General features: G+C 35.4%; 1 protein-coding gene across 2 annotated transcripts; it reads left to right on the plus strand.

Annotated features, from left to right (window-relative positions):
- Nucleotides 1-10,977: 10,977 nt before the first annotated feature.
- On the plus strand, nt 10,978-21,097 carry fam83c (family with sequence similarity 83 member C). 2 transcript variants are annotated; one of them, XM_065279577.2, is made up of 5 exons: nt 10,978-11,109; nt 12,336-13,204; nt 15,614-15,781; nt 16,078-16,202; nt 17,813-21,097. In XM_065279577.2, exons 2-5 carry the CDS (start codon nt 12,713-12,715, stop codon nt 18,747-18,749), a joined length of 1,722 nt encoding a protein of 573 aa, XP_065135649.2. In that variant the 5' UTR covers nt 10,978-11,109; nt 12,336-12,712; the 3' UTR covers nt 18,750-21,097. The 2 variants fall into 2 exon arrangements, with proteins under 2 accessions (XP_065135649.2, XP_073671347.1); XM_073815246.1 differs by lacking the exon at nt 10,978-11,109 and having other exon boundaries at nt 12,251-13,204.
- Nucleotides 21,098-21,884: the final 787 nt, after the last annotated feature.

Consider the following 21,884-nt stretch of genomic DNA (forward strand, 5'->3'; position numbering starts at 1 on the left):
TATGTGACTTGTTTTGTGTTCCAGGGACATATACATATATACATAAAGACTAACAGTATTCATCCACAACTATTTGGACAATTGTATAACTGAAAAAATTATTCATTCAATTTATTCAATTATAAGTGGTTGCGATCAATTTATTTAAGCTACATTTAAACAAGTTATTTATTTTTTATGTAGCTTAAATAAATTGATTGCAACCACTTACCTTAAAAAATTGAGTAAATTGAATGAATAATTTTTTCAATTTATATTTCATACAGGATAATGATTGAAAGTGGCTTTCAAGCTGCACATTTCTGTTTAACTTTTCTCATTTACTTCTGTTGTAAGTGTTTTAATGGTCACACAATATTTAGTTGTTTTAACAAACTAAGTAATGAGTTAAAATGTACTTTTTCTGTGATATAACAGATATGGTCATAGTCATTTCTGACATGCCCTTTTGGAAACAACAGGGGGCGCTGGATTAGCCCATAAAAGATTTCAATAGTGATATTGAGAGAGTATACAATCCCAATCCTTAAGTGTAGTATTTATCTGTACTTTATCAGAGTGTTTTTCTTTTACGTCACTATACTTTTTATTCCACTACAATGTGTACTTACATTATGCATAGTCTAGTACTGGTAAAGGATCACTTACTCTCCCTCATGTGGTTTTAAACCTGTATGAGTTTATTTCTTCTATTAAACACAAATGATGATAACCACACTGTTAATTGTACCCATTGACTTCCATAGTAGTATAAACAAATACTGTGAAAGTCGATGTGTACAGTCAACTGTGTGGTTACCATCATTTATCAAAATATCTTGTTTTGTGTTTAACAAAAGAAAGAAACTCATACTACAATAAATAATGTAAATGAAGGAGGGTGGCAGAATTTTCATTTTTGGGTAAACCATCCCTTTAATTACTTTTACTTAAACTAAACGTTTTACTTGAGTATAAGTAAGAAAGTACTAGATCTTAATGTACTTGGTAAAAAAAACGTTGTATTTATTAAATGTAGTTGAGTGAAAAGTCCATATATACATCAGAATGTCCTGATCTAAATATTAGCCCAAGAAAGTCTGTCTAATAAAATATAGAGGCTTAAAAAAAATTAACTGGAGTAAAGTGAAATTCTTGACATTTCTGAAGATTATTTTGCATATATTACTTTTCTTTTAGTTTTGTAAGTCCCTTTAACCTGTTGGGTTGCTCAAAGCATTTATGAATGTCATTGTGTTAGTTCCCAGTAACTTCCAATGCATCTTGACCGGCTTGCTTTCTAAAACATTTTGCGTTAGACAATTCGTTTTTTGATCTTCTTAAAAAGAGAAAAGGACAAATCAAAAGTAGGTAATATGTAGCCATTTATTTAAGTTGTAAACAGTTTGCTGTCTTTATAATATCACAATCACTATTTATCTAACACAGTTTAAATGTTTCTTTATTAAAAATATGGATATATATTTTAGAAAAGGGGTCCCTTGCATAAGGTTCATCATACAGTATGTGTGGGTATATCCCTGCTTTTTATAAAGTTTTATGACTCTCTTAAACTTTATTGCTAATGTCCATTTAAATGCCCGCAAGTCTCTTAAAAATGTCTCTTATCAGTGCCACATGATTTAATCAGCACAAAAAGTGAGCCGATATCTGTCCTGATCTCTGTTTACAGATCTTTGAAGTGTTGACGGGTAAATGTGTCATTCAGTGTCATGTGATTGTAATGTTGACTTGACAAACGTCTCCAACCTGAGTCCACATGTTTCTAAACTCGCTGAGCTTTACAGCTACAGTGCCTATATTTGTCTCAAACATCATCCAGCATCATAAAGCGCTTTAACGTGGACTCTTTCTTATTCACAGATTCTCAATGTTTCATTATTTTTGAACAGAAGTGATAAATGTCAAATTGGATTCATGTTTTTAAAACCCAAATTTGAGTCGGCACATTTGTCTTCTCTCAGAAGTCAGAAATAAATCAAGCGTAACATTCAACCATTAAAATTATTTTATTATTAAAGACTGCATGTGCATCTGAATAAACAAATTATAAAGTGCTTTACTATTTTTTCTCGTAAAACAATAAAAGATAAGATCAATAATTATATTTAAGCATTAGAAATATGTCTGACTAAAGAGCTTATGGATTTAACTTTACAATACTCAATCAACAATATTGTTAGTTTAGACACAAACCTTACATTGGGTGATGGTCTAATACATTTATTAAGCAATGTACATTTGTTTTTCTATCCATTTGTATCGGTCTGTCGTTTCTATCCATCATAAAAGCTGTGAAGATCAATAATTCAAAGGACGATCTGTAGAAGCTTTTTTATCTGTATAACATTCAGGAAAGGGTTTGTCTGGGTTTGTAGGCACAGATGAGTCAGATCATAATGCACATGAGGATATTATTCATCCTCTCTTCTCTTCCTGCTCACATGATGTGCTCGACTCTGGTGAACTGAAACCAGCTTTAGTGTTTGAGAAATACTGATGAAGTGTGAGATCAGATGTTTCTGTGGTTTCTGATGACTGGTCTGAATAAACACATGAGTGCTGTGTGATCTTTTCATGACAGGTAAAATACACGCCATTTAACAAGATTGTTCTCGTTTCCATGTGATTACTTATGCACTTAGCGGTTGGTTTGTTTCAAATAATCTCAGGACTTCCCTGAAGTTTAGTGACGTATGAAATTTTCAAATTAATTTCCAGCGCAAAGTCCTTTGTGTTTGTTTAAAGGAAGTGGTTTAAAATTGTTTGTGACACTCCCTTAAGTATTTGGGTTTCTGAGCACACAACAAAATTCCCCTGTGTCTGGCTGGTGGGCAATAAAACAGATCTGAGTTCCTTGGTATCACCGCTTGATGTTTTTCAAGTCGTTTTCATCATAGTTTATTGTACATCAAAAAATGCTGCATTTTTGTCAAATAAAACATAACAAATTAAGTTGAACAATTTTAACTTGTTATGATAACTTATCAAATGTCAAAACTTAAAATAGTAAGTTGAATTGACTTCCAAGTAGTTTTTAACCTCATGCTTTTTTTACAGTGATGATTTGTGATAGTAAACAAAGTTTTGCGCAATTAAACATCGATCTGATAAAGAATGGGCACATAATAAAAACATATTAGATTAAATCATGAATATTAATTAGATTATGCAATAGTGAATATTTAATTAAAATTTTTGCACTTGCCATTTTTTGTATTTTTATTTAAAGTGACTATACAGTTCAAAGTTTTGCCTTAGATATTTAACTAAAAAACTCTTGTAGCTCAATTAGTAAAGCACTGTGTTAGCAGCACAAAGGTTACAAGATCAAACCCACTGAACACACATCATTATAAAAATGTATGTGATAAAATGTACCTTTAATGCAAAATTGCTTTGGATGAAAGCATCTGCCACATGCATAACCACAAATGTGACCCTGGATCACAAACCAGTTATAAGTCGCATGGGTATATACGATTTTTAGCAATTGCCAAAAATACATTGTATGGGTCAAAATTATTGATTTTTTTAAATGCTAAAAATCTTTAAGTGCAGATCATGTTCCATGGAGATATTTTGTAAATGTCCTACCGTAAATGTATAAAAGAAATTATGACTTCATTTGGAGAACTTTTTCTATATAGAGGCGATTTTCTCTATATTTTGATTTTTTGCACCCTCGGATTATAGAAAAGTTGTATCACGGCCAAATATTGTCCTATCCTAACAAACCATTCATCAATCGAAAGCTTATTTATTCAGCGCTGACAGATAATGTTTAAATCAAATAAAAAAATTACCCTTAAAGGGACAGTCCATTTTTTTTAAAAATATGCTCATTTTCCAGCTCACCTCGTGTTAAACATTTGATTTTTACCGTTTTGGAATCCATTCAGCTGATCTCCAGGTCTGGCGGTAACACTTTTAGCATAGCTTAGCATAATCCATTGAATCTGATTAGACCATTAGCATAGCGCTAAAAAAATAACCAAAGAGTTTGGATATTTTTCCTATTAAACATTTCTGTCGTTACATCATGTACTGAGACCGACGAAAAAATTAAAAGTTGTGATTTTTTATAGGCCGATATGGCTAGGAACTATACTCTCATTCTGGCGTAATAATCAAGGACTTTGCTGACGTAACATGAGTGCAGCAGGCGCAATGATATTACATGCCTGAAAATAGTCCCCTTAGTAACTTTTAATGGCAGGGGACCATTTTCGGGTAGTGCGTAATATCATTGCAACTCCTGCAGCCATGTTACAGCAGCAAAGTCCTTGATTATTACGCCAGAATAAGAGTATAGTTCCTATATTCGCCTAGAAAATCACAACTTTTAATTTTCCGTCGGTCTTATAGTACACGATTTAATTACAGAAGAGTCAAGTTTTAAATGGGAAAAAAATCTAAACGCTTTGGTTATTTTTGAGCGCGATGCTAATGGTCTAATCAGATACAATGGATTATGCTAAGCTATGCTAAAAGTGCTAGCGCCAAACCCGGAGATCAGCTGAATGGATTCCCAAACGGTAAAAATCAAATGTTCAACTCTAGGGGAGCTGGAAAATGAGCAGATTTTCAAAAAAAGTGGAGTGTCTTTTGTTTATGTGGTCCATGTCACATATTGCATTTTTTCATTGAAGTATCAAAGCAGGGGCTTCTCCATGGTCTTAAAATGGTCTGCACCCTAATTACAACTATTAAGAGCCCCCTTTTATGTCTTTGAGGTCCATAACATCTTAAGTCAGTGTTTAATATTAGGCTTGCTCTCTTTGCATAGACAGACAGGTTTGGAGTCGCAAAGTTTGCAGGGCAGCAAGACATTGCATGTATATGCGTTCCTGTTTGTACACGATTAAATAGCTGTAGGTGTTTTCTTCAAACGTGATCTGACTGTGGGAAGCTCGAAAGATCGTCCCGTCAAAGTCAGTAACTGTCGATGGATGGCTCAGTTACACCCCGCTTAAATGCTGCCGAAATCTCTGGACATGCCGGAGTCTTGATTTGGCCTACATTTGTCTGGGATCTGATTGGCTGCTGGCGTTTTAAACAGAAATAAATGGTTTCATTGTTACAGAGAACGCCACCCACCATTCGTTTCCGAAGCTTAACTGTCCAACAATGGTGTTATCAAATAGATGCAACTTTGCAAAGCAAATGAAACCATAAGCAATCATCTGAAGTGGATTTCATCTTATAAAATTTTTTGTATATATTAAATATTAAAATTATAGCATAGATCGCTGACCCATAATTTGATTTTTATATCTGTGTGATTTAACATCTGTGCATTTTAAAGTGAAATATTTACTACATGTGTTGAGACACTGAAGTTCAATAAAAAAAACTTTTTGAATGCTCCTTTATACATATTATAGCAAATACAAAAAAAAATATTGCTAGACAATATGACAACGAAGTGAATGTTGCAAAATTGACCAGTATAATTTTTATTATGCTGTATATTCAAATTTTCCAACATATAACAATACAACATATAGAGATGCATTAACACTTTTATTCAACTTTTACAGTTTTGTCTCTCTTTTAAAAGTCTGCCTGTATTTATGTTATTGTGTGTTTATTCACCTGGTCATGAAGGTTGTACAAGCGGTTGAGCAAGACCCCTGTTATCCGAAGGTTATCTGCAGGTTTCCTGTGAAGTCAAGACGGACCTTTTAGTCGGTTTTATGGCCAATTACTCACACCTCTTGAAGTAATGAGGAGTTCAAATGAAACGAAGGTTTCTGTCATGCTTTGTAGTTGTCTACATTAGTAATATTTACTAGCTGCGCCTAAACTGATGATGACTAATAGGACGCTAATGAAATCCACATTGTTTTAAGTTACAATTAGTGTAACGTGACGTATGTGACGCATAAAACATTATGCAATGTAATTTCATTGTTTTATGATTTAATGCACTACTAGATCATATTTTATATTTAATTTAAGTTTCACAATATTGATCTCTCTGGTGTTATGGATCATGTTGTGTACGTAATATGATTTAATTTTCAGATCCATAATCATATATAATAAACACACTTTTAAAGAACAATCTGTCCTTGTTTTCTGTTAGGTCGACGTAACTGTACATGTAAATAAAGTTGAACTTGTCTGTCAGAGGACACATAATGGGCCAGGTGTTGCTCTCTCTGCACTGTATTATCAGGCTGTGATCCTGCTAAGACAAGTAAGCGTACTTGCCCTAGCTGTGGGGTATTTCTGCTTCATAAGGTTTTTTTACAGATGATATTTTGACATCCAGATGACAGGTGTAATTTGTGTATAATCCTATTAACATTCATGATGAATTAGATCAAATCGAATCAAATCCTCGCAATATCCTGTTAACCCAATTTGACCCGATAAATTTGAATTTGTTATATCATGCAAAACATTTTTTTTTAAAGCAAAGCAGGATTTGTGATCAGATAAGACTCAACTAAGTTGTTGCTTTGTTAATGCCGGAGAAAGTAAAATATTTTTTTTTAAATCCAAAAACAAACAAACAGTTAAAAACTTTACAGTAACTGTGGGTTCACACCAGATGCAAGTTCAACTATTTGCGCAAGTAGATTGCATACAAAGTCAATGCAAAGACACGATCAGATGCGTCCTCATATGAGGCGATGCGAATGACGTGATATGGGGGCTCGTTTGCCGCGAAAATGCGTGCTATTCGCCTCAAACGCGTCTTTGCCCAAGTTGAAAATATTCAACATGAGCGAAAAATTTGCATGACACAAAGCTAAATCCCGCGAGTAATCTGGAGCAAGTAACGCGATGCTCCGTGTTTGGTGTGTACGTAGCATAAGGCTTTATTTGTGAATATTATTAAATGCATTAGCTAACAATGAGAAAAATATATTTTTAGCATCTATTAATCTTTGTCAATGTTCGTTCACACCAGTACAACTCATGTTAGTTCACTGTGCGTTAAAGGTCCACTGTGTAGATTTTGTACAGACATCTAGTGGTAAGATTGTGAATTGCAACCAACGGCTCAGTCCATAGCTCACCCCTCACTTTCGAAGCGCATAGAGAAACTACGGTAGCGTCCACAGGACAAACATGTCATAATCTGAGACAACATAGTGACAAAATGCACTTTATACAATAGTTTGTCCTTTAAGGGTTACTGTAGAAACATGACGGTGCAAAATGGCGACTTTCATCTAATGGCAGTTTCACACGGCACGCTGCAAGTGCATAATCTGAAAAGCCGTGGCTGCGGGAGGGGCAGAATTTTTTGGTCCACGACCCTTGCTAGACTCCGCTTCACCGTTTTGCCACTTTCCGCATGTCTTCTATTGAAAATTGAAAATGAACTAGACACTCGCGGCTGCAGTGTACCGTGTGAAACACCCATAAGGGGACCCACGGTGTATGTAGATAAAAACAGCTCATTGTGAGGTAATAAAAACATAACAGTTCATGATGTAAGGTCTTTATACACCACTGATAATATAGTTATGTATATTATATTGCATTTGTGTCAAGAGATCCTCCTTAAAGTTACACAATGCGCCTTTAACCAATGTAAACAGTTATAACTTTACATTTTAAAAATGCATAAGTAAATGTATTAACATGAATATTCATAAATGCCATCGACGTATAAGTTCATGTTAGCTAATGCATTAGGAATAACTGACGATAATGTGACGATAAACATTTACATCGCGGGTGTGCATTATTTTTAAATAATTCAAAGGACCTGAATGAATTATTCCTCTTATACCACAGTTACCACAAAAATTGCTCTGGTGCCTAGTTTTAAGACATTTGTAAGGTGTGCGGTTTACAGAAAAATAATCAACACCAATGGAACAGTTTTCAGCCAATCAGAATAAAGCATTCAACAGCCCCGTGGTATAACTAATATTAACAAACACAACCTTATCGTATGAATCCATCTTCATCCTTTACACAAAACCACAAATAAAGGGCAAACGAAGTGTAACCCAAAACTAGTTTTATATTTTTGTTAAGTGCATGCTTTTGATGGGCATTGCTTACTGGTTGCTAGGGTGTTGAATATCAACCCGTTCTCACCAAGATGCGTACAAATGACACGCAGTGTGATTATCGTACAATAGATACGCCAAATTCCGATTTTGCGTGCATATGATACGCCAGTTCTTCCCATTCACTTATATGGCGAATCGTTTCGTGACGTTTTATTTATTGTTTTCTCATTTGTTTTCTGTTTTTTTACCATTTTCGCTTGGGTTTAGGGTTAGATTTCACATTTGTTTAAGCAGGTTATTTAATATACAGGTTTCTCTAAGTTTTTATCTATATTTAAGCCATGGTCGCTTGGAGTTGGGGTTAGAGTTGGGGTTTGGGTTAGGATGTCATTTTTATATAACAAAAAGTTGTTCTAACCCTAAACCCAAGCGAAAATGGTAAAAAAACAGAAAACAAATGAGAAAACAATAAATAAAACGTCACGAAACGATTCGCCATATAAGTGAATGGGAAGGACTGGCGTATCATATGCACGCAAAATCGGAATTTGGCGTATCTATTGCACGATAATCACACTGCGTGTCATTTGTACGCTTTTTGGTGAGAATGGGTTGTGAATAAAGATGTCGTCCACTATTAATATCAAAACACAGTCATTCCATACTGTAAGTCTAAATACATAAACTCTCTTGAGACGGATCAATTTACATATTGATACAGCTGAAGCTACTTTCCGTAGAACAGACTTGAGCATCAGGACAAACCAGCTCTGTCGGTTCTGTAGAGATGATGTAATTAATGCTTTGTATTTTAACAAACTATTTGATCAATGTGTGTTCATATGTTGCATTCTAGTGATACACTCATGTTGACTCATAAACACTTTAGCTTAAGCTTTGCTTTATCCACGTACAAATGATCTTGTTAAGCAATGCCATTTAGCAGGAATGCCAATAATGACCTTCTTATATAACAAATGTTGTTTTGCGGTGTGGTGTGATGTTGTGATGTGTTCATTTTCTGACTCACACTGCTGGCATGTCAAGTGTGCTTAGTAAGTAGAAAAATAAATCAAGTTGGGACAGAACCGTAACCTGTATATTCCCTGAAGTTGGGAAAATAAGATGTATGCAAATAAATTGTACAAATTATAATCTGGATCAAAAATTTGCGCTGTCAAAAGATTAATCGCGATTAATCGCATACAAAATAAAAGTTTGTTTTTGCATAATACATGTGTATGCACTATGTGTAAGTAATTTGTATATGTAAATGCAATGTATAAATGCATGCATGTATTTAAGAAATAAATATATAAAAAATACCGTAAAATAACGGGCACAATAAAATACAGACATTTTCCGTGACACAAAAATACAGTTTTTTTCTGTACTTTTACATAGATGGATAAATTGAGACCCAGCATTAGACAGTAAATGTGACCCATGCTGTCTAAATTAGACGGAGGTTTTCATGAAATTAAGAACATAAAGCTCTTGTGACGTCAGGCAAATCCAATGCTTTAAATGGCCATTTAACATCTAAAATGATCTTTATTGATTTAAAATGATCTTTATTACTTGTTTTCTATTAGTTTTGCCAGGGATTTCAAAGTATGGATTTAAAACATTTTGGTAATTTGCGATTTTTCTCAAAGTTAACTTTGCTGACTCTGTCAATTTCAAACAGGTTGTTCTGTAATGTTTTGTCAGATTCCAACAAATCATGCATTGTTTTAAAAGTGTTAAATTAATGTAAATTTAGAAATGATTAATTTGCGATTAATCGCAAGTTTATTTTCATTTGCGATTAATTTATTAATTTATTGTTTTTTATATATTATATATATATATATATATATATATATATATATATATTTGTATTTTTTATATATTATATATACATTTTGTAATTCTGAAATGTATACATGTATTTGTGTGTGTTTAAATATACACAATAATTACACACAGCACACACACACATATATTATGCAAAAAGTTACTTTTATTTTGTATGTATATATATATAATAGTAAATTTATTTATATATGTAAATATATATATATATAAATTAATTAAAAAATATATACATAAATAAAAACATTCTTATGTGTATACGAGTATGTGTGTATTTATATATACATATAATAATTACACACTATACACGCACAAATAAATTATTCAAACAAAAATGTTGGTTGTAAGTGATTAATTGCGATTAATCGTGATTATCTTTTGACAGCCCTACAAACAATATGAATCTTTTGGGCTGTATATAAAAACAAAAAATGTCCTATAATTGTCCATTCCCTCCCCCTATGTAACCTAAAGGCCCTTCCTTCCTTGCATGTCCCATCCCAGTTTTGTTTCAACAGGAAACATCTCAAAGCAGGAACAAAAGAACTCTGTTATTTCTGTAGCATAGGTCTGGACACAAAAAATGCCTCTGGGAATTTCAGCCAGTCTCAAAGAAGTGACCAATAAAGACCTTCAAAACAACCAAAGACAGAGTGTAAATCTGCCAGGGCTTTATTGTGTAGCCTACACGCTGTGTAGCGGCACAAAAGGCGACATTTGTCTCTCTGAACATTGTGTTTAATTCATGAACTAAAATTCTAATTTTGCCCTTCATTATCGAAGCACAGACACATAGTGCTGTTTATCATCATCATCATACATTATCATTATTCATTATTATAGTGAAACCATTATTCAGAGTTTCTCAGGACTCACGAGTTCGCTTTATCCATCTGTCCACGCTGTGTATATTAGACATCTGCCGTCAGCTGATACAGACATCATTTTGGATCAAAGACATGCATTTGTTTTATAATTTACTTTTTCATGTGTTTTGTGTTTTATAGCCTATAAAGATGTAGAGTTTTCAAAGCAAGCACAGCTTGAATTGAGAGTTTAAAAATATCCATTCAGCACTTTAAACAAGGAAACAGTTGTTGCATTAGCATTTGTTTCAGCTCATGTCATGGAAAAGCTGTGATTCATGCAAGAGTGGCTGCTACCTTACAGAGATGAATACAGGAAGATCCAAAAATATCCCAACACAAGACAGGAAAACTCAACACAACAACCAACTCTTGAGGAGCGCTGAGAAGACATACTGTATGTGAGTATTAAACTTTGGTACTTAAATGTTTTTTTTTATGCATTATATTTGCAGATAAGTTTTTGCTCAATGATGACATACATTTGTATATGGTACATTTGCTAAACAGCTAGCTGAGAGACTGCAAAGACCTGCCTTACAAGTATGTCAACTTTCTCTGGGGTTTTATTGGGCTTTGTGATGATCTAAAATAACATATGTAAATGAACCATACAGTTGACATCTTCTGCGATGTATTTACAATTCAAATAAGGCAGACAAATGCCATATGCACTTCACATGATGCAAGGTTTGTCTCAATCGCGGTTGATTTTGCGTGTTTAAAAAATGTATCAAGTAATTCAGACCCGAAGCATTAGGAAAATAACAAAATGTACTATAAATATATTAAAAGAGCAGAGCTCAATATAAAAAAAAATATTATTGGGAACTTTTTGGGAAGTTTTATAAAATACATCAATAAAAAACTCATTATTTCTTTATGATGAATATGCAATTACCATTTTTGTCTTACATTGATTTTGCATAATTTATTTAATGCAAAAATATTTTTAATTTGTACTGAAATATGAGCTGGTCAGTTCTTGGCAAGTTTTGTGACATACCCTCACTAGGCTATATTGTGTATACTACAATAGATGTGCCAGCATTTTTTTGCATATGGGTTCTTGTAGCTTAGTTGGTAGGGCATTGTGTTAACAGCAGGTCACGGGTTCAATCCCTAGGAAACACACATACTAATTAAAAAAATGTGTAGACTTAATGCACTGTAAGTTGCTTAAGATAAAACCATCTGCCAAATGCATTAAAAACATTTAAAAACCAGCATTGTTTCATGACAAGTTTTTTTTTGCCTTACTGAAAAATCCAGCTTAGACCAGCATAAGCTGGTGAGCTGGTTTTAGCTGGTCTCCCATCTTGGTTTTAGCTGACATTGCTGGTGTAACAAGCTGGTCTGGCTGTGTTTTGGTCACTTTTTAAGCTGGTCAGACTGGAAGACCAGCTACTGCCACGTTAAACCAGCTACCAGGTCTTTGCTGGATTTTTCAGTGGGGGAAAGAGTTTTTCAAACTTTAAAATCATAAGAAAGAAATTGTTCTTTCAAGAACCCATAGACTTAATTTTTTGTAGGAGTGCATATCTCTACCGTCTTTTATCAATGTGTATGTACAGTAGGCATAATACAAATCCGCCTTTATGACTAAATGACTTTATATGCTTCACAGGCGCAATCCTACGCGCACTTCATTGCCCACTGCGCATTAAACGCAGACACGTCGCTTCCTATGAGAGATAACAGGCCTTGTTTTTCTTCCGCATGACGTCAGAGGAAGGTGGGTCTACTTCTGGTTACAGGGCAGGTAAGCGCATGACAGGGAGGCGGAGCCACTGCTGGGCACAGGACAGGTAAACGCGCACAGGTGGGGGAGCGCGGCATTAAGTTTCTCAGTAGCGCGTAACAATACGCGCACGAGCCCCCGGGAATTGCGTTTTTGTACGACGATGACAGGAAACAAGGTCAGCGAATACCCTTTGGAATAGGCAACGTCCAATTGAGCTTTTTGTCAAATCTCGATTGTTTGGAGACACTTTTGTCGTGGAAATGATCAGTTCGGATGCTTTGCGCCCGATACAGAACCCTGTGCGTAAAGGGAAACTCGCCGCAAGGCTTGAGGACGTAAAGACCACTTGGAGACACGGAACGACCCTCGAGCTGAGCCACAATGAAACGGCACGGCTCGCCACGGACGCGCTCCTGGAACACGGGGAGAAGGAGTATCGCAAAGTTCTACAGGAGGAACGGGAGGTGAACTTTCTTTCCCCGCTCGAAATACGCTATATCACGGAAAATGTAGCCAAGACTGCAGACGCCGATAGCGGAACCAACGGTCTGGACGTGGAGGACACCGTGTCCGAGCTGACATCAGGGACCTATTTTCCTATGATGTCCGATGAGGAACCTCCAATGTTGGAGCTGGGCTGGCCAGAGACGTCGAACCGTATCGGTCCCACGGAGGCGCAGATATTCTTTCAGAGGGATAAGAGCCAAAATGTCAAAGATTTGATCCGATCCCTCATCAGTAAAGCGAAGAAGGTGAGTTTAAGCATTTGCGCCCTAACATGTTGTGTTTTGACATTTGCCAGCTGTTGCGCTTTGTTGCGCTGTACGGATATGCTTTCCATAATATTTCACTGCATTTCTGTGTCTACTTTGCGTTCTTCTTTGCTTGCTGTCGTGTACTTTACTGTTTGGGCTGTGTGACGTCACACGTAAACAAAGTGTTGTTTGAAGTTTGGTTCAAACCATATCTCTCTTTGCACCAAGTAGGCTACTGTAAAATGCGTAAAGACGAGAGTGCTGTTCATTTTACATAGCCTATAGAATTTTTATGCATATTTATACATAAGAAACTTTAAACCAGGGGTCTCCAACCTTTTTGTGAGCAAGGGCTACCATAATGGATAAAACAATCTGATAGTCTATACAAAACTTTTTTCCTTCACTCGTTGCTTTTATTTTAGTTTACTTGTTGATATGTTATATAATTGTTTAAAATTTTAACATAAAGAAGCCAAGCTAATATAAAAATATGTGATAAATAAATATTAAAATTGAGGCTGTTAGTAGAATGTGTTTTGGACGGGAAACTTACAGACTGTGTGGGCAACCTAGTGCCCACGGGCACCATTTTGAACACCACTGCTTTAGATCTCAATGGAATACACATATTGATCAAATGTATAGCTTGAATGCACTAGTCAGTTTGAATAAAAGCATCTGCCAGGTGTGTAAATGTAATGTAATACAGCTGCTTCTTTTTTGCATTACATACAAATATAGCCAGTTTTACAAAAAAAGTAAAAAATGAAATGACACATACGCGATTCAAACTGAAAAACAAAAGTATTTGGAGAGATTCTTGTTGTCACATGAGTGGAACATTATGTGATGAAGTCGATGTCTAAATGATTAAAGATCGCAAATAAAACCACCCATTTAAATGAAATTAGTTTTAAAATAAGCTTCAATTTTATTTGTTTACAGATGAAATGTATACATTTTAAGGTCAGCTTATACTGTAAAGTCTCCAAATATTTTTTAAAGCTTTGAAGATACCTTTCAAGAATGCAAAACTTTATGAGAAATTTAAATGGACATTAATAGTAATAGGTCAGCATATTGCAGAGAATATTTGGATTTTTTTTATTATTGGCATAGGCCTACACATCTTTACATTTGTTTTTGTAATGAAAGACACTTAAGTGTCACTCAATGTTACGCCAAAGTCTGGCAGACAGTAAAATGATGATTCGTTATTCACCGGTTTAACTTGACGTTATGTTGTGTCACACACAACAACACCACACTAGTTCAACACACTTATTCAAACAGTACCGTGAGATGTCAGATCCACATAAATCATGTCTTGTAAATATGTTTTAAGTACTTTAAAAGGGTATGTTTATAAATGTTATGCATAACAAATGTTTATTTGGTTTCACCAATTTTCTGTTTATCTCTTATTTACTCTAATAACATTTGAGTTGTTTCGGCCTTATATTGCCTAGAAAATGTGACAGATCAACCCAGTAACTTAGTTTTGGTAAACCATTCTCTACAAGCATGTGAAAAATAGCTCATTAAAATTTGGCTCCCCTTGTGATGTCAGAAGGGGGATAATACTGCCCCTTAATCTACCCTATCCAACCACTTCACTGCCATTTAGTACAGAGATCAGCTCATTTGCATGTTAAATGACACACCCAAAACTTTTTTGCACACACCAACAAAGTGACAATTTTAACATGCTATAATAAATTATCTATATGGTATTTTGAGCTAAAACTTCACATACATGGGGGACACCAAAGATGTATTTGATATTTTAAAAAAAGTCTTGTGAAGTGTCCCTTTTAATATCTGTATTAAAAAAACATATCGGTCGACCACTAGCCATAAGTGTCACCTTAAACATTATGTGGCGGTCTCCTGGACAGGGCTTATCCAAGTCCCAGACTAAAATGCATATTTGAGCTGCTTTAATTTAAAAACACCTTGTCCTGTTTAATTTAAAAATATTTTGTTGACATTGTTTTGTCTTAAGATGCACACTTGTAGTGTTTTTGTAGGGTATGTTTGTGAAAACTTCTTAATTGACCTAATATTAATAAGGCCTAGTCCTGGATTAACATAAACCCTGTCCGGGAAACCGCCCCTATAAGCAATCATCCAGACAAGGCTTCAGGCTAGTCCTAGACTTAAATACATGTTTGAACTGAAAATTACTTGCACAGACAGATCTTTAAATATGCCAGTGCCATTGATTTGTCTCAAGATACACACATCTATATGTTCATTAAAGATGCTTAAACATCTTAACTTAACTAAGGCCTTGTCCTGGCTTCAGCGAAGGATTGTCTGTGAAACATGCCTTGATGTTCTTACTTTAGTATATCAGTATAAAACCAGTTAACTGTTCCTAACAACTTCTCTCTGAAACAGGTTATTGCTGTAGTCATGGATATTTTTACAGACGTGGATTTGTTCTGTGATTTAATGGAAGCTTCCAACAAGCGCCGAGTTCCCGTTTATATTCTGCTGGATGAGAAGAACCTCTGTCATTTTTTGAACATGTGCTCAGAACTGGACATCCAGAATTCGCACCTCTCTGTAAGTCAAGTACTCAAATTCACATCACGCCTAGAAACTATTGAATCTCTTCTTAAAGTTGGTATGAATGAGTGAAAAGCATAACTCAAATCTTACGTAAGTCTTGAATATTCCCCATGCAGGTCATTCATAATAAATGCAATAGTTTAAAATAAATGCAACAATAGAGGCATTGTTTTTGTTGTATAGCTCTTTCAAAACTAAAATCCTGTCTTTTGTATTTGGCTATTTTTGCATCACTGTAACTGGCATCTCTTTGTTATGTTAATTATATATTTTATATCATCATCTTTCAGAATATGAGGATAAGAAGCGTATGCGGGGACACGTATTGCACCAAAAGTGGAAAGAAGTTCAGCGGTCAGGTTCAGGAGAAATTCATGATCGTTGACTGTGAAGAAGTTCTGGCTGGATCATATAGGTAACATTTATTGACTGTTTTTATTCATGCATGATGACCTACAAGTTGCTTTCGTTTTAAATTAACACCGCATGACGTAGCATTCCTGTAAAGCTGCTTTGAAATGATGTGCAGGTACACAAATAACCCTACCTGCGTGTTATCACTGAATTACAGTAATGGCATCATCCTCAAAGCTTGTTGACGCTTTTGTGTTTAGTTTTAATGACTAATGTCAAATAATAACAGTGGTTACTATGGTTAAGTATTGTTCTTTGTACATAACATGGGATAGTTCATCCGTTAGCATAACTGCGTGTAACAGCACGATTTCTGACAGCACCCAAACGTTCTCACAGGAGGAATTCAGCGGTGCTTTTAAATTATTCATCTTCACATACCCCACAGTCCGGACTGATCTTATTTCGATCGCATTGCTCTGTATTACGTAAAACTTATTAGCACGTGGAAGAGTTGGGAAGAGTTTTGGCAGCGTTTGCAACGCTCCGAGCTTGTGAGCTTCACCCCCATGTGCAGACATCCGTAGACTTTAGCAGCTTAGCTATGAAAACATGATGATTGTGCAGTTTTCAGACCCAGCTTGAGTTCTGTATTAACCAACAGCTTTTAAGGGATCTGTCATCATTTTCTCATCCCTCATGTTTTTCCAAACCTATAAAAGTTTCTTCTATTGAACACAAAAGAAGATATTTGGATAAGCACGCAGTTGACGGTACCCATTGACTTCCAACAAATACTATTGAAGTCAATGGGTAGAGTCAACTTGGTGCTCACTATTATCTATCCAAATATCTTGTTTTGTGCTCAACAGATGTAAGAAACTCACACAGTGCTCCTAAACATTGCAGTAGCAATGTAAACCTTGTTAGCACGATGGATGAAAGCGTCTGCCATATGCATAAATGTACAACATGAGGGTTAGTAAATGTATACAATTTTTGGGTGAACTATCCCTTTAGTGGATAGCATAAGCTCCATAGATTTTAGATCAATGCCATATGTTATTTATTTTTATAGCCGTGTTTGAAAGTTAAGACTTGGACAAGTTGTCTGACTTGTATGGATTAGCCTACGTCTTAAAGTGAGATTATTCTGATCCTTATTTATTATGCATATGAATCATTAGCATTGCTTTGTTGGTTCACGGCTAGCAAGATTGATAGCATCCAACAGTATGTCAAACTTGCGTGTTAGCACACATTCAATGTTGATAGTGGGTGAGGCTCACGCTCGAGTGTAAAAAAGCTTTGCCCAATGCTAACAGGGTGGTGTTTTACTTGGCTACACGGTTCAAATGCAAACATGGCTTCAGAAACTAACCGTTTAAACTTTTCAAAAAGAATAGTTTTTCTTGCTAAGAAAGAAAACCGTGTGCTTTGCAAATAAATCATAATGTCCATCATATAAAATGCTTATCACATGATGGGTTATTCCAGTATTATATAAAGCATATGAGATATGCAATAAACAGATGGTTGGTGTGAATGTACTTTAACACAATGTTTAAGCTGAACTATCTATAAAACTGTTAAATTAGGTCATGCAAGACGGCACAGTTTGTTGCATTCAATGCAAGATCCATTTACACATTCATTTCCTCTTTCCTCCAGTTTTACGTGGCTTTCCGCTCAGGTGCACAGCAACGTGGTCATGCATTTCTCCGGTCACATCACCGACTGCTTCGACCGGGAATTCCGCTGCATGTACGCCGATTCCCAAATCATAGACCGTTTCTACAATCCAGACGATGAGGGGCTTCCTACTTACTCCTTCAACATGATGGCCCCACGTATGGGCCTGGACTTCCTTCCGGACTTCAGCAGCAAGGAGCGAGTCTACTCCGAAAACTCCAGTAGCCAATCCAGTAGCAGCGTTTCCAGTATCAAAGCCGCTCCTCCGGGTACAAAGTCTTACAAAGTCACGCAAGACAAGAAGAACCATGAAAGCTCCCAAAAGACTCACGACAGGAAAGGTGGTCATCACGTTCCTCAGGGAAACCATCTCGGAAAAAGTTCCCCCAACGGTACCCAGCAACCGCACGCGGTGGAACGTCGCCCCTCTTTAGGGCTATCTGCCGGAGCGGAATGGTCCAAAGGTGGAACGACAGATTACATGCGATCAAACATCGCGGGACAGACATCCAAATTGCAGGCTTTAGGTCTCTACGGCGCCCCACAACCTCCATCTCAGCCGTCTTCGACCGAGAGCAAAGTCTCTCCTAAACATCGAGGTGCCCCGTTTCTCAGTAAGTTTACTGATTTATTTACACCCTCGGCCAAGGAGAAAGACCCCATCGTCTACCAGAAGCCGCCCCCTTATACCTCTCCCTTCGGAGGCCCGGATCTTTCTCAGAATGAACCGGAGAGCAAGCAAGTTCCCCCTCCACCAGGACCATTGCCGATGGGCACAGATAAAGGGATATATCGACGGGATGAGAAACGCATGACGTTAGGTCACAGCAAACTGGACATGCTCAACCAATACAACAAGATGAAATCCAAACAGGTATACAGCCGGTTCGAGCTTAAGAGCAACTTACCTCAATAACACTGCGGCACGTTAAGTGCAGGTCACGCTTTCTGTACATAATGACAGTTTTTATAAATTGAGGACTTTGTGTACACTAAAATGCAAAGTGAAAGATAAAAATAGTGTTTTTGTACGCATATCATGTTTTTACTAATAACAATATATAGTACAAGTATAAATGCTGCCTTGAATTCGGGGAAATCATTGCTGTCATGTCGTAAAGCAATTGTTTTCGTGTAATTCAAGGCCAGCATTGGTATAAAGTACTATTAGTAGTGTTTTTGTGCTGTATATATACTGTATATACAAAACGTTGGGAATTTTTTTGTACTTTTGATGTCTATTCGCCACGTTAGCCGGCAAAGTTGTCTGCCAGTAAGTATTACCCTTGAATAGCATCATTTAGGGGTTTACAGATGTGTAGTCTTCCAAACGTTTTCATGTTTTTGTACTAGAATGTGATCGAGAATATGCATTTAATTTATACACACTGAAAATGCTGGGTGTTTTCAATAATAAGCGCTTGGGTTAAATAACCCAGAAAGTCTTTATATTCCCATACGGCCAAAATATATATTTTCAAAAAAATTACGGAGCCCCTAAGGGAACATGGAGCAAAAATGTAGTAAAGTTTAGTTTTACTGAAACTATCGCGTGCGCACGTGAAACTATCGCGTGCGCACGTGAAACTATCGCGTGCGCACGTGAAACTATCGCGTGCGCACGTGAAACTTTTGCTTTCACATGCGCGCCCGAAACTAAACGTAAAAAAAATTTCTGAGCACATGAAACTAAACTTTAGATTTTTCTACTCAAATTTCACCTTAAGGAATATATTTTTTAAAATATGTTTACAAAATGTATTTTTCACTATTTTTTTTTTTAAATATATTTAAAAAATAAATATATTTTATTGCATTTATTTTTTCGTAACATTGGAAGAAAACTGTAAACATAACAGATTTGAAAAGGTTAAAATAACATATTTTTTAAATGTAAAGATATATATATAATTTTATACATATGTATACATTTTATACTTATAATTTGGCCAGGAAAATATATATATATATATTTTGCCTTATGGTTTGAAAATTTAGAAATGTTTTTGTTGCCCCTGAAATACATTTTAAAATATATTCTCATATATGAAGGTTAAAACGTAATATATTTTTAAATTCAAAAATATATTCAATAAAGCTTTACTTTCTACAAAATGTATTTCTTGCCGTATGTGTTTGACCCAACAATGGGTTAAAACAACCCAGCATAGGTTAAATTACAACCCAAAGGGCTGTGTTTTGACCCAACGCTGGTTTGAAAGTAACCCAGCATTTTTATTTACAGTGTACTGAAATGCATTCTGGGTAATGCTGCGGTTAGCAGCTTGATTAGCCTATATAAGTACTGTATTACTGTCATAAGGGCGTAGACTTTGTTGCAATGCAAGCTAACTGCTTAAATAAACATTTTTAGTCAATGAAGTATAAGCTTGTCACATTTTCACACATTTATAAAAGCTTTTATACATTTTGTGAATATGTGAATAGAAGTGTTTGTGATAGCACAGCTAGTGCCTCTGAATGCTAACTAGCATTTGATTGATTTGTTAGCATTTAAACGCACGCTTGACGTGTTCTTGTCACGGTGTCAACTTAAATTTGACATCAAACCAGTTAGATAAGTTCTCTAGCACATTCTCAATCTGTTTGCTTTGTGTTTGAGAAAGGGAATACTGTGAATACTTGAGCTTAAAATGATGACGGATAAAATACAGATGGTGATGTTTATCTCATCCCGAATCTGTTTCTATTACTAAATGTTGACTCGATATGAGTAGAAATGGAAAACAGAAGATATACAGTACATGTATAGCGAAAAGTACACTGTAAAAATGTACACAACTTGAATTAATAAGTCATTTCAACTTTTTTGACTAGTTAGAAGAAGTCAACGTTGAAATGACTTTACAGTGTAATGTTTCAAGATCATGTTTTTTATAATATAATATGAATGAGTGTGATTATAGATAATTGAAAAACTCATAATTGTTATGCAAGCGACACACCTGTTGAAAACCTGCTCAAAAAGGTCTTGAACTTTCCCACAGCTATTTAACATTATTGGTTCATTACCAGTAAGTTAGTCAGTGCCTAGTTTTCTTTTCAAAAATGCATTTTTTTAAGTAATAAATGTGTACAAAAATCTAAATGTTATAATCTGTTCTAATATCATGAGTTTGGGGGTGTTTTACATGTGTATTTAATGTTTAAACATACTTTATACATCTGTAATGTGTGACAACTTTTCCAGCAGTGTTACAAACTGGTGACAACCATAAATCAATAAAGTTTTTTTCTAAAACAGGTTTTCCATGCGTAGTAACAAAGAGCGTTCCAGTGTATTTTAATGGGGAAAATAACAAAAGGAACTCCATATAGCCAAATACAAGACAATGAAGTTTATCACTGCGATGGCTGTAAATGCTGGTCTTCCTTTGACACTTGAAACCATTGGATTCAATGACATATAATTTAATGTTGCAAACTCTGGGGAATTACAGGAGCTAATTTCTACAGAACTGTCTGGTTTCCGCTGAAACACATTGTTTGGTTTTTGTGTATGTATTTTCTTACAGTTCCTGTGTTGTCTCAGTCGGTGATGGCTTTAATATACTTAGAAATAATACTTTTATTATAGCCTTTTATTATAGCCTACCCATATTGCTCCATATGTAAAAATATCAACTTCCAGCTAAAATTATGGACACTGTTGATTGAATGAATGTTTCTTATAATCTTGGATTTAAAGGAATAGGTCATTGAAAATTTCATAATATGTCATTATTTACTCACTCTCATGTCATTTGAAACCCCCGATGACTTTATTTGTTGTTCAAAAAACGTTTTAAAAAGTGTTGCCTGTCAGTGCATATTTTGAAAGGTTTTCTGGTAACAATAGGAGTGGATGGTGACTGAGGTTCTAACCAGAAAATCAACAATTACGCATTTGGGTCCTGATTTAAAGAATACAGGTTTAACGATTGTGATTAAATAACACAGTTTTAACATTTGGGTGAACTATACTATTTAAGCATAAGTTCGTTTTTTGAAGGTATATATATATAAAATGCTCTTTTAATACTCTTTCAAA

This window comes from Paramisgurnus dabryanus, chromosome 7 (assembly GCF_030506205.2).
Source record: "Paramisgurnus dabryanus chromosome 7, PD_genome_1.1, whole genome shotgun sequence".
Taxonomy (NCBI): Eukaryota; Metazoa; Chordata; class Actinopteri; order Cypriniformes; family Cobitidae; genus Paramisgurnus; species Paramisgurnus dabryanus.

Excerpts from the sequence above, each read along its gene's own strand:
- fam83c (XM_065279577.2), top strand. The coding sequence starts at position 12,713 with ATGATCAGTTCGGATGCTTTGCGCCCGATACAGAACCCTGTGCGTAAA. Across the intron at positions 15,782-16,077 it reads TCCAGAATTCGCACCTCTCT|AATATGAGGATAAGAAGCGT; the intron begins GTAAGTCAAGTA and ends ATCATCTTTCAG. Across the intron at positions 16,203-17,812 it reads GTTCTGGCTGGATCATATAG|TTTTACGTGGCTTTCCGCTC; the intron begins GTAACATTTATT and ends TCTTTCCTCCAG.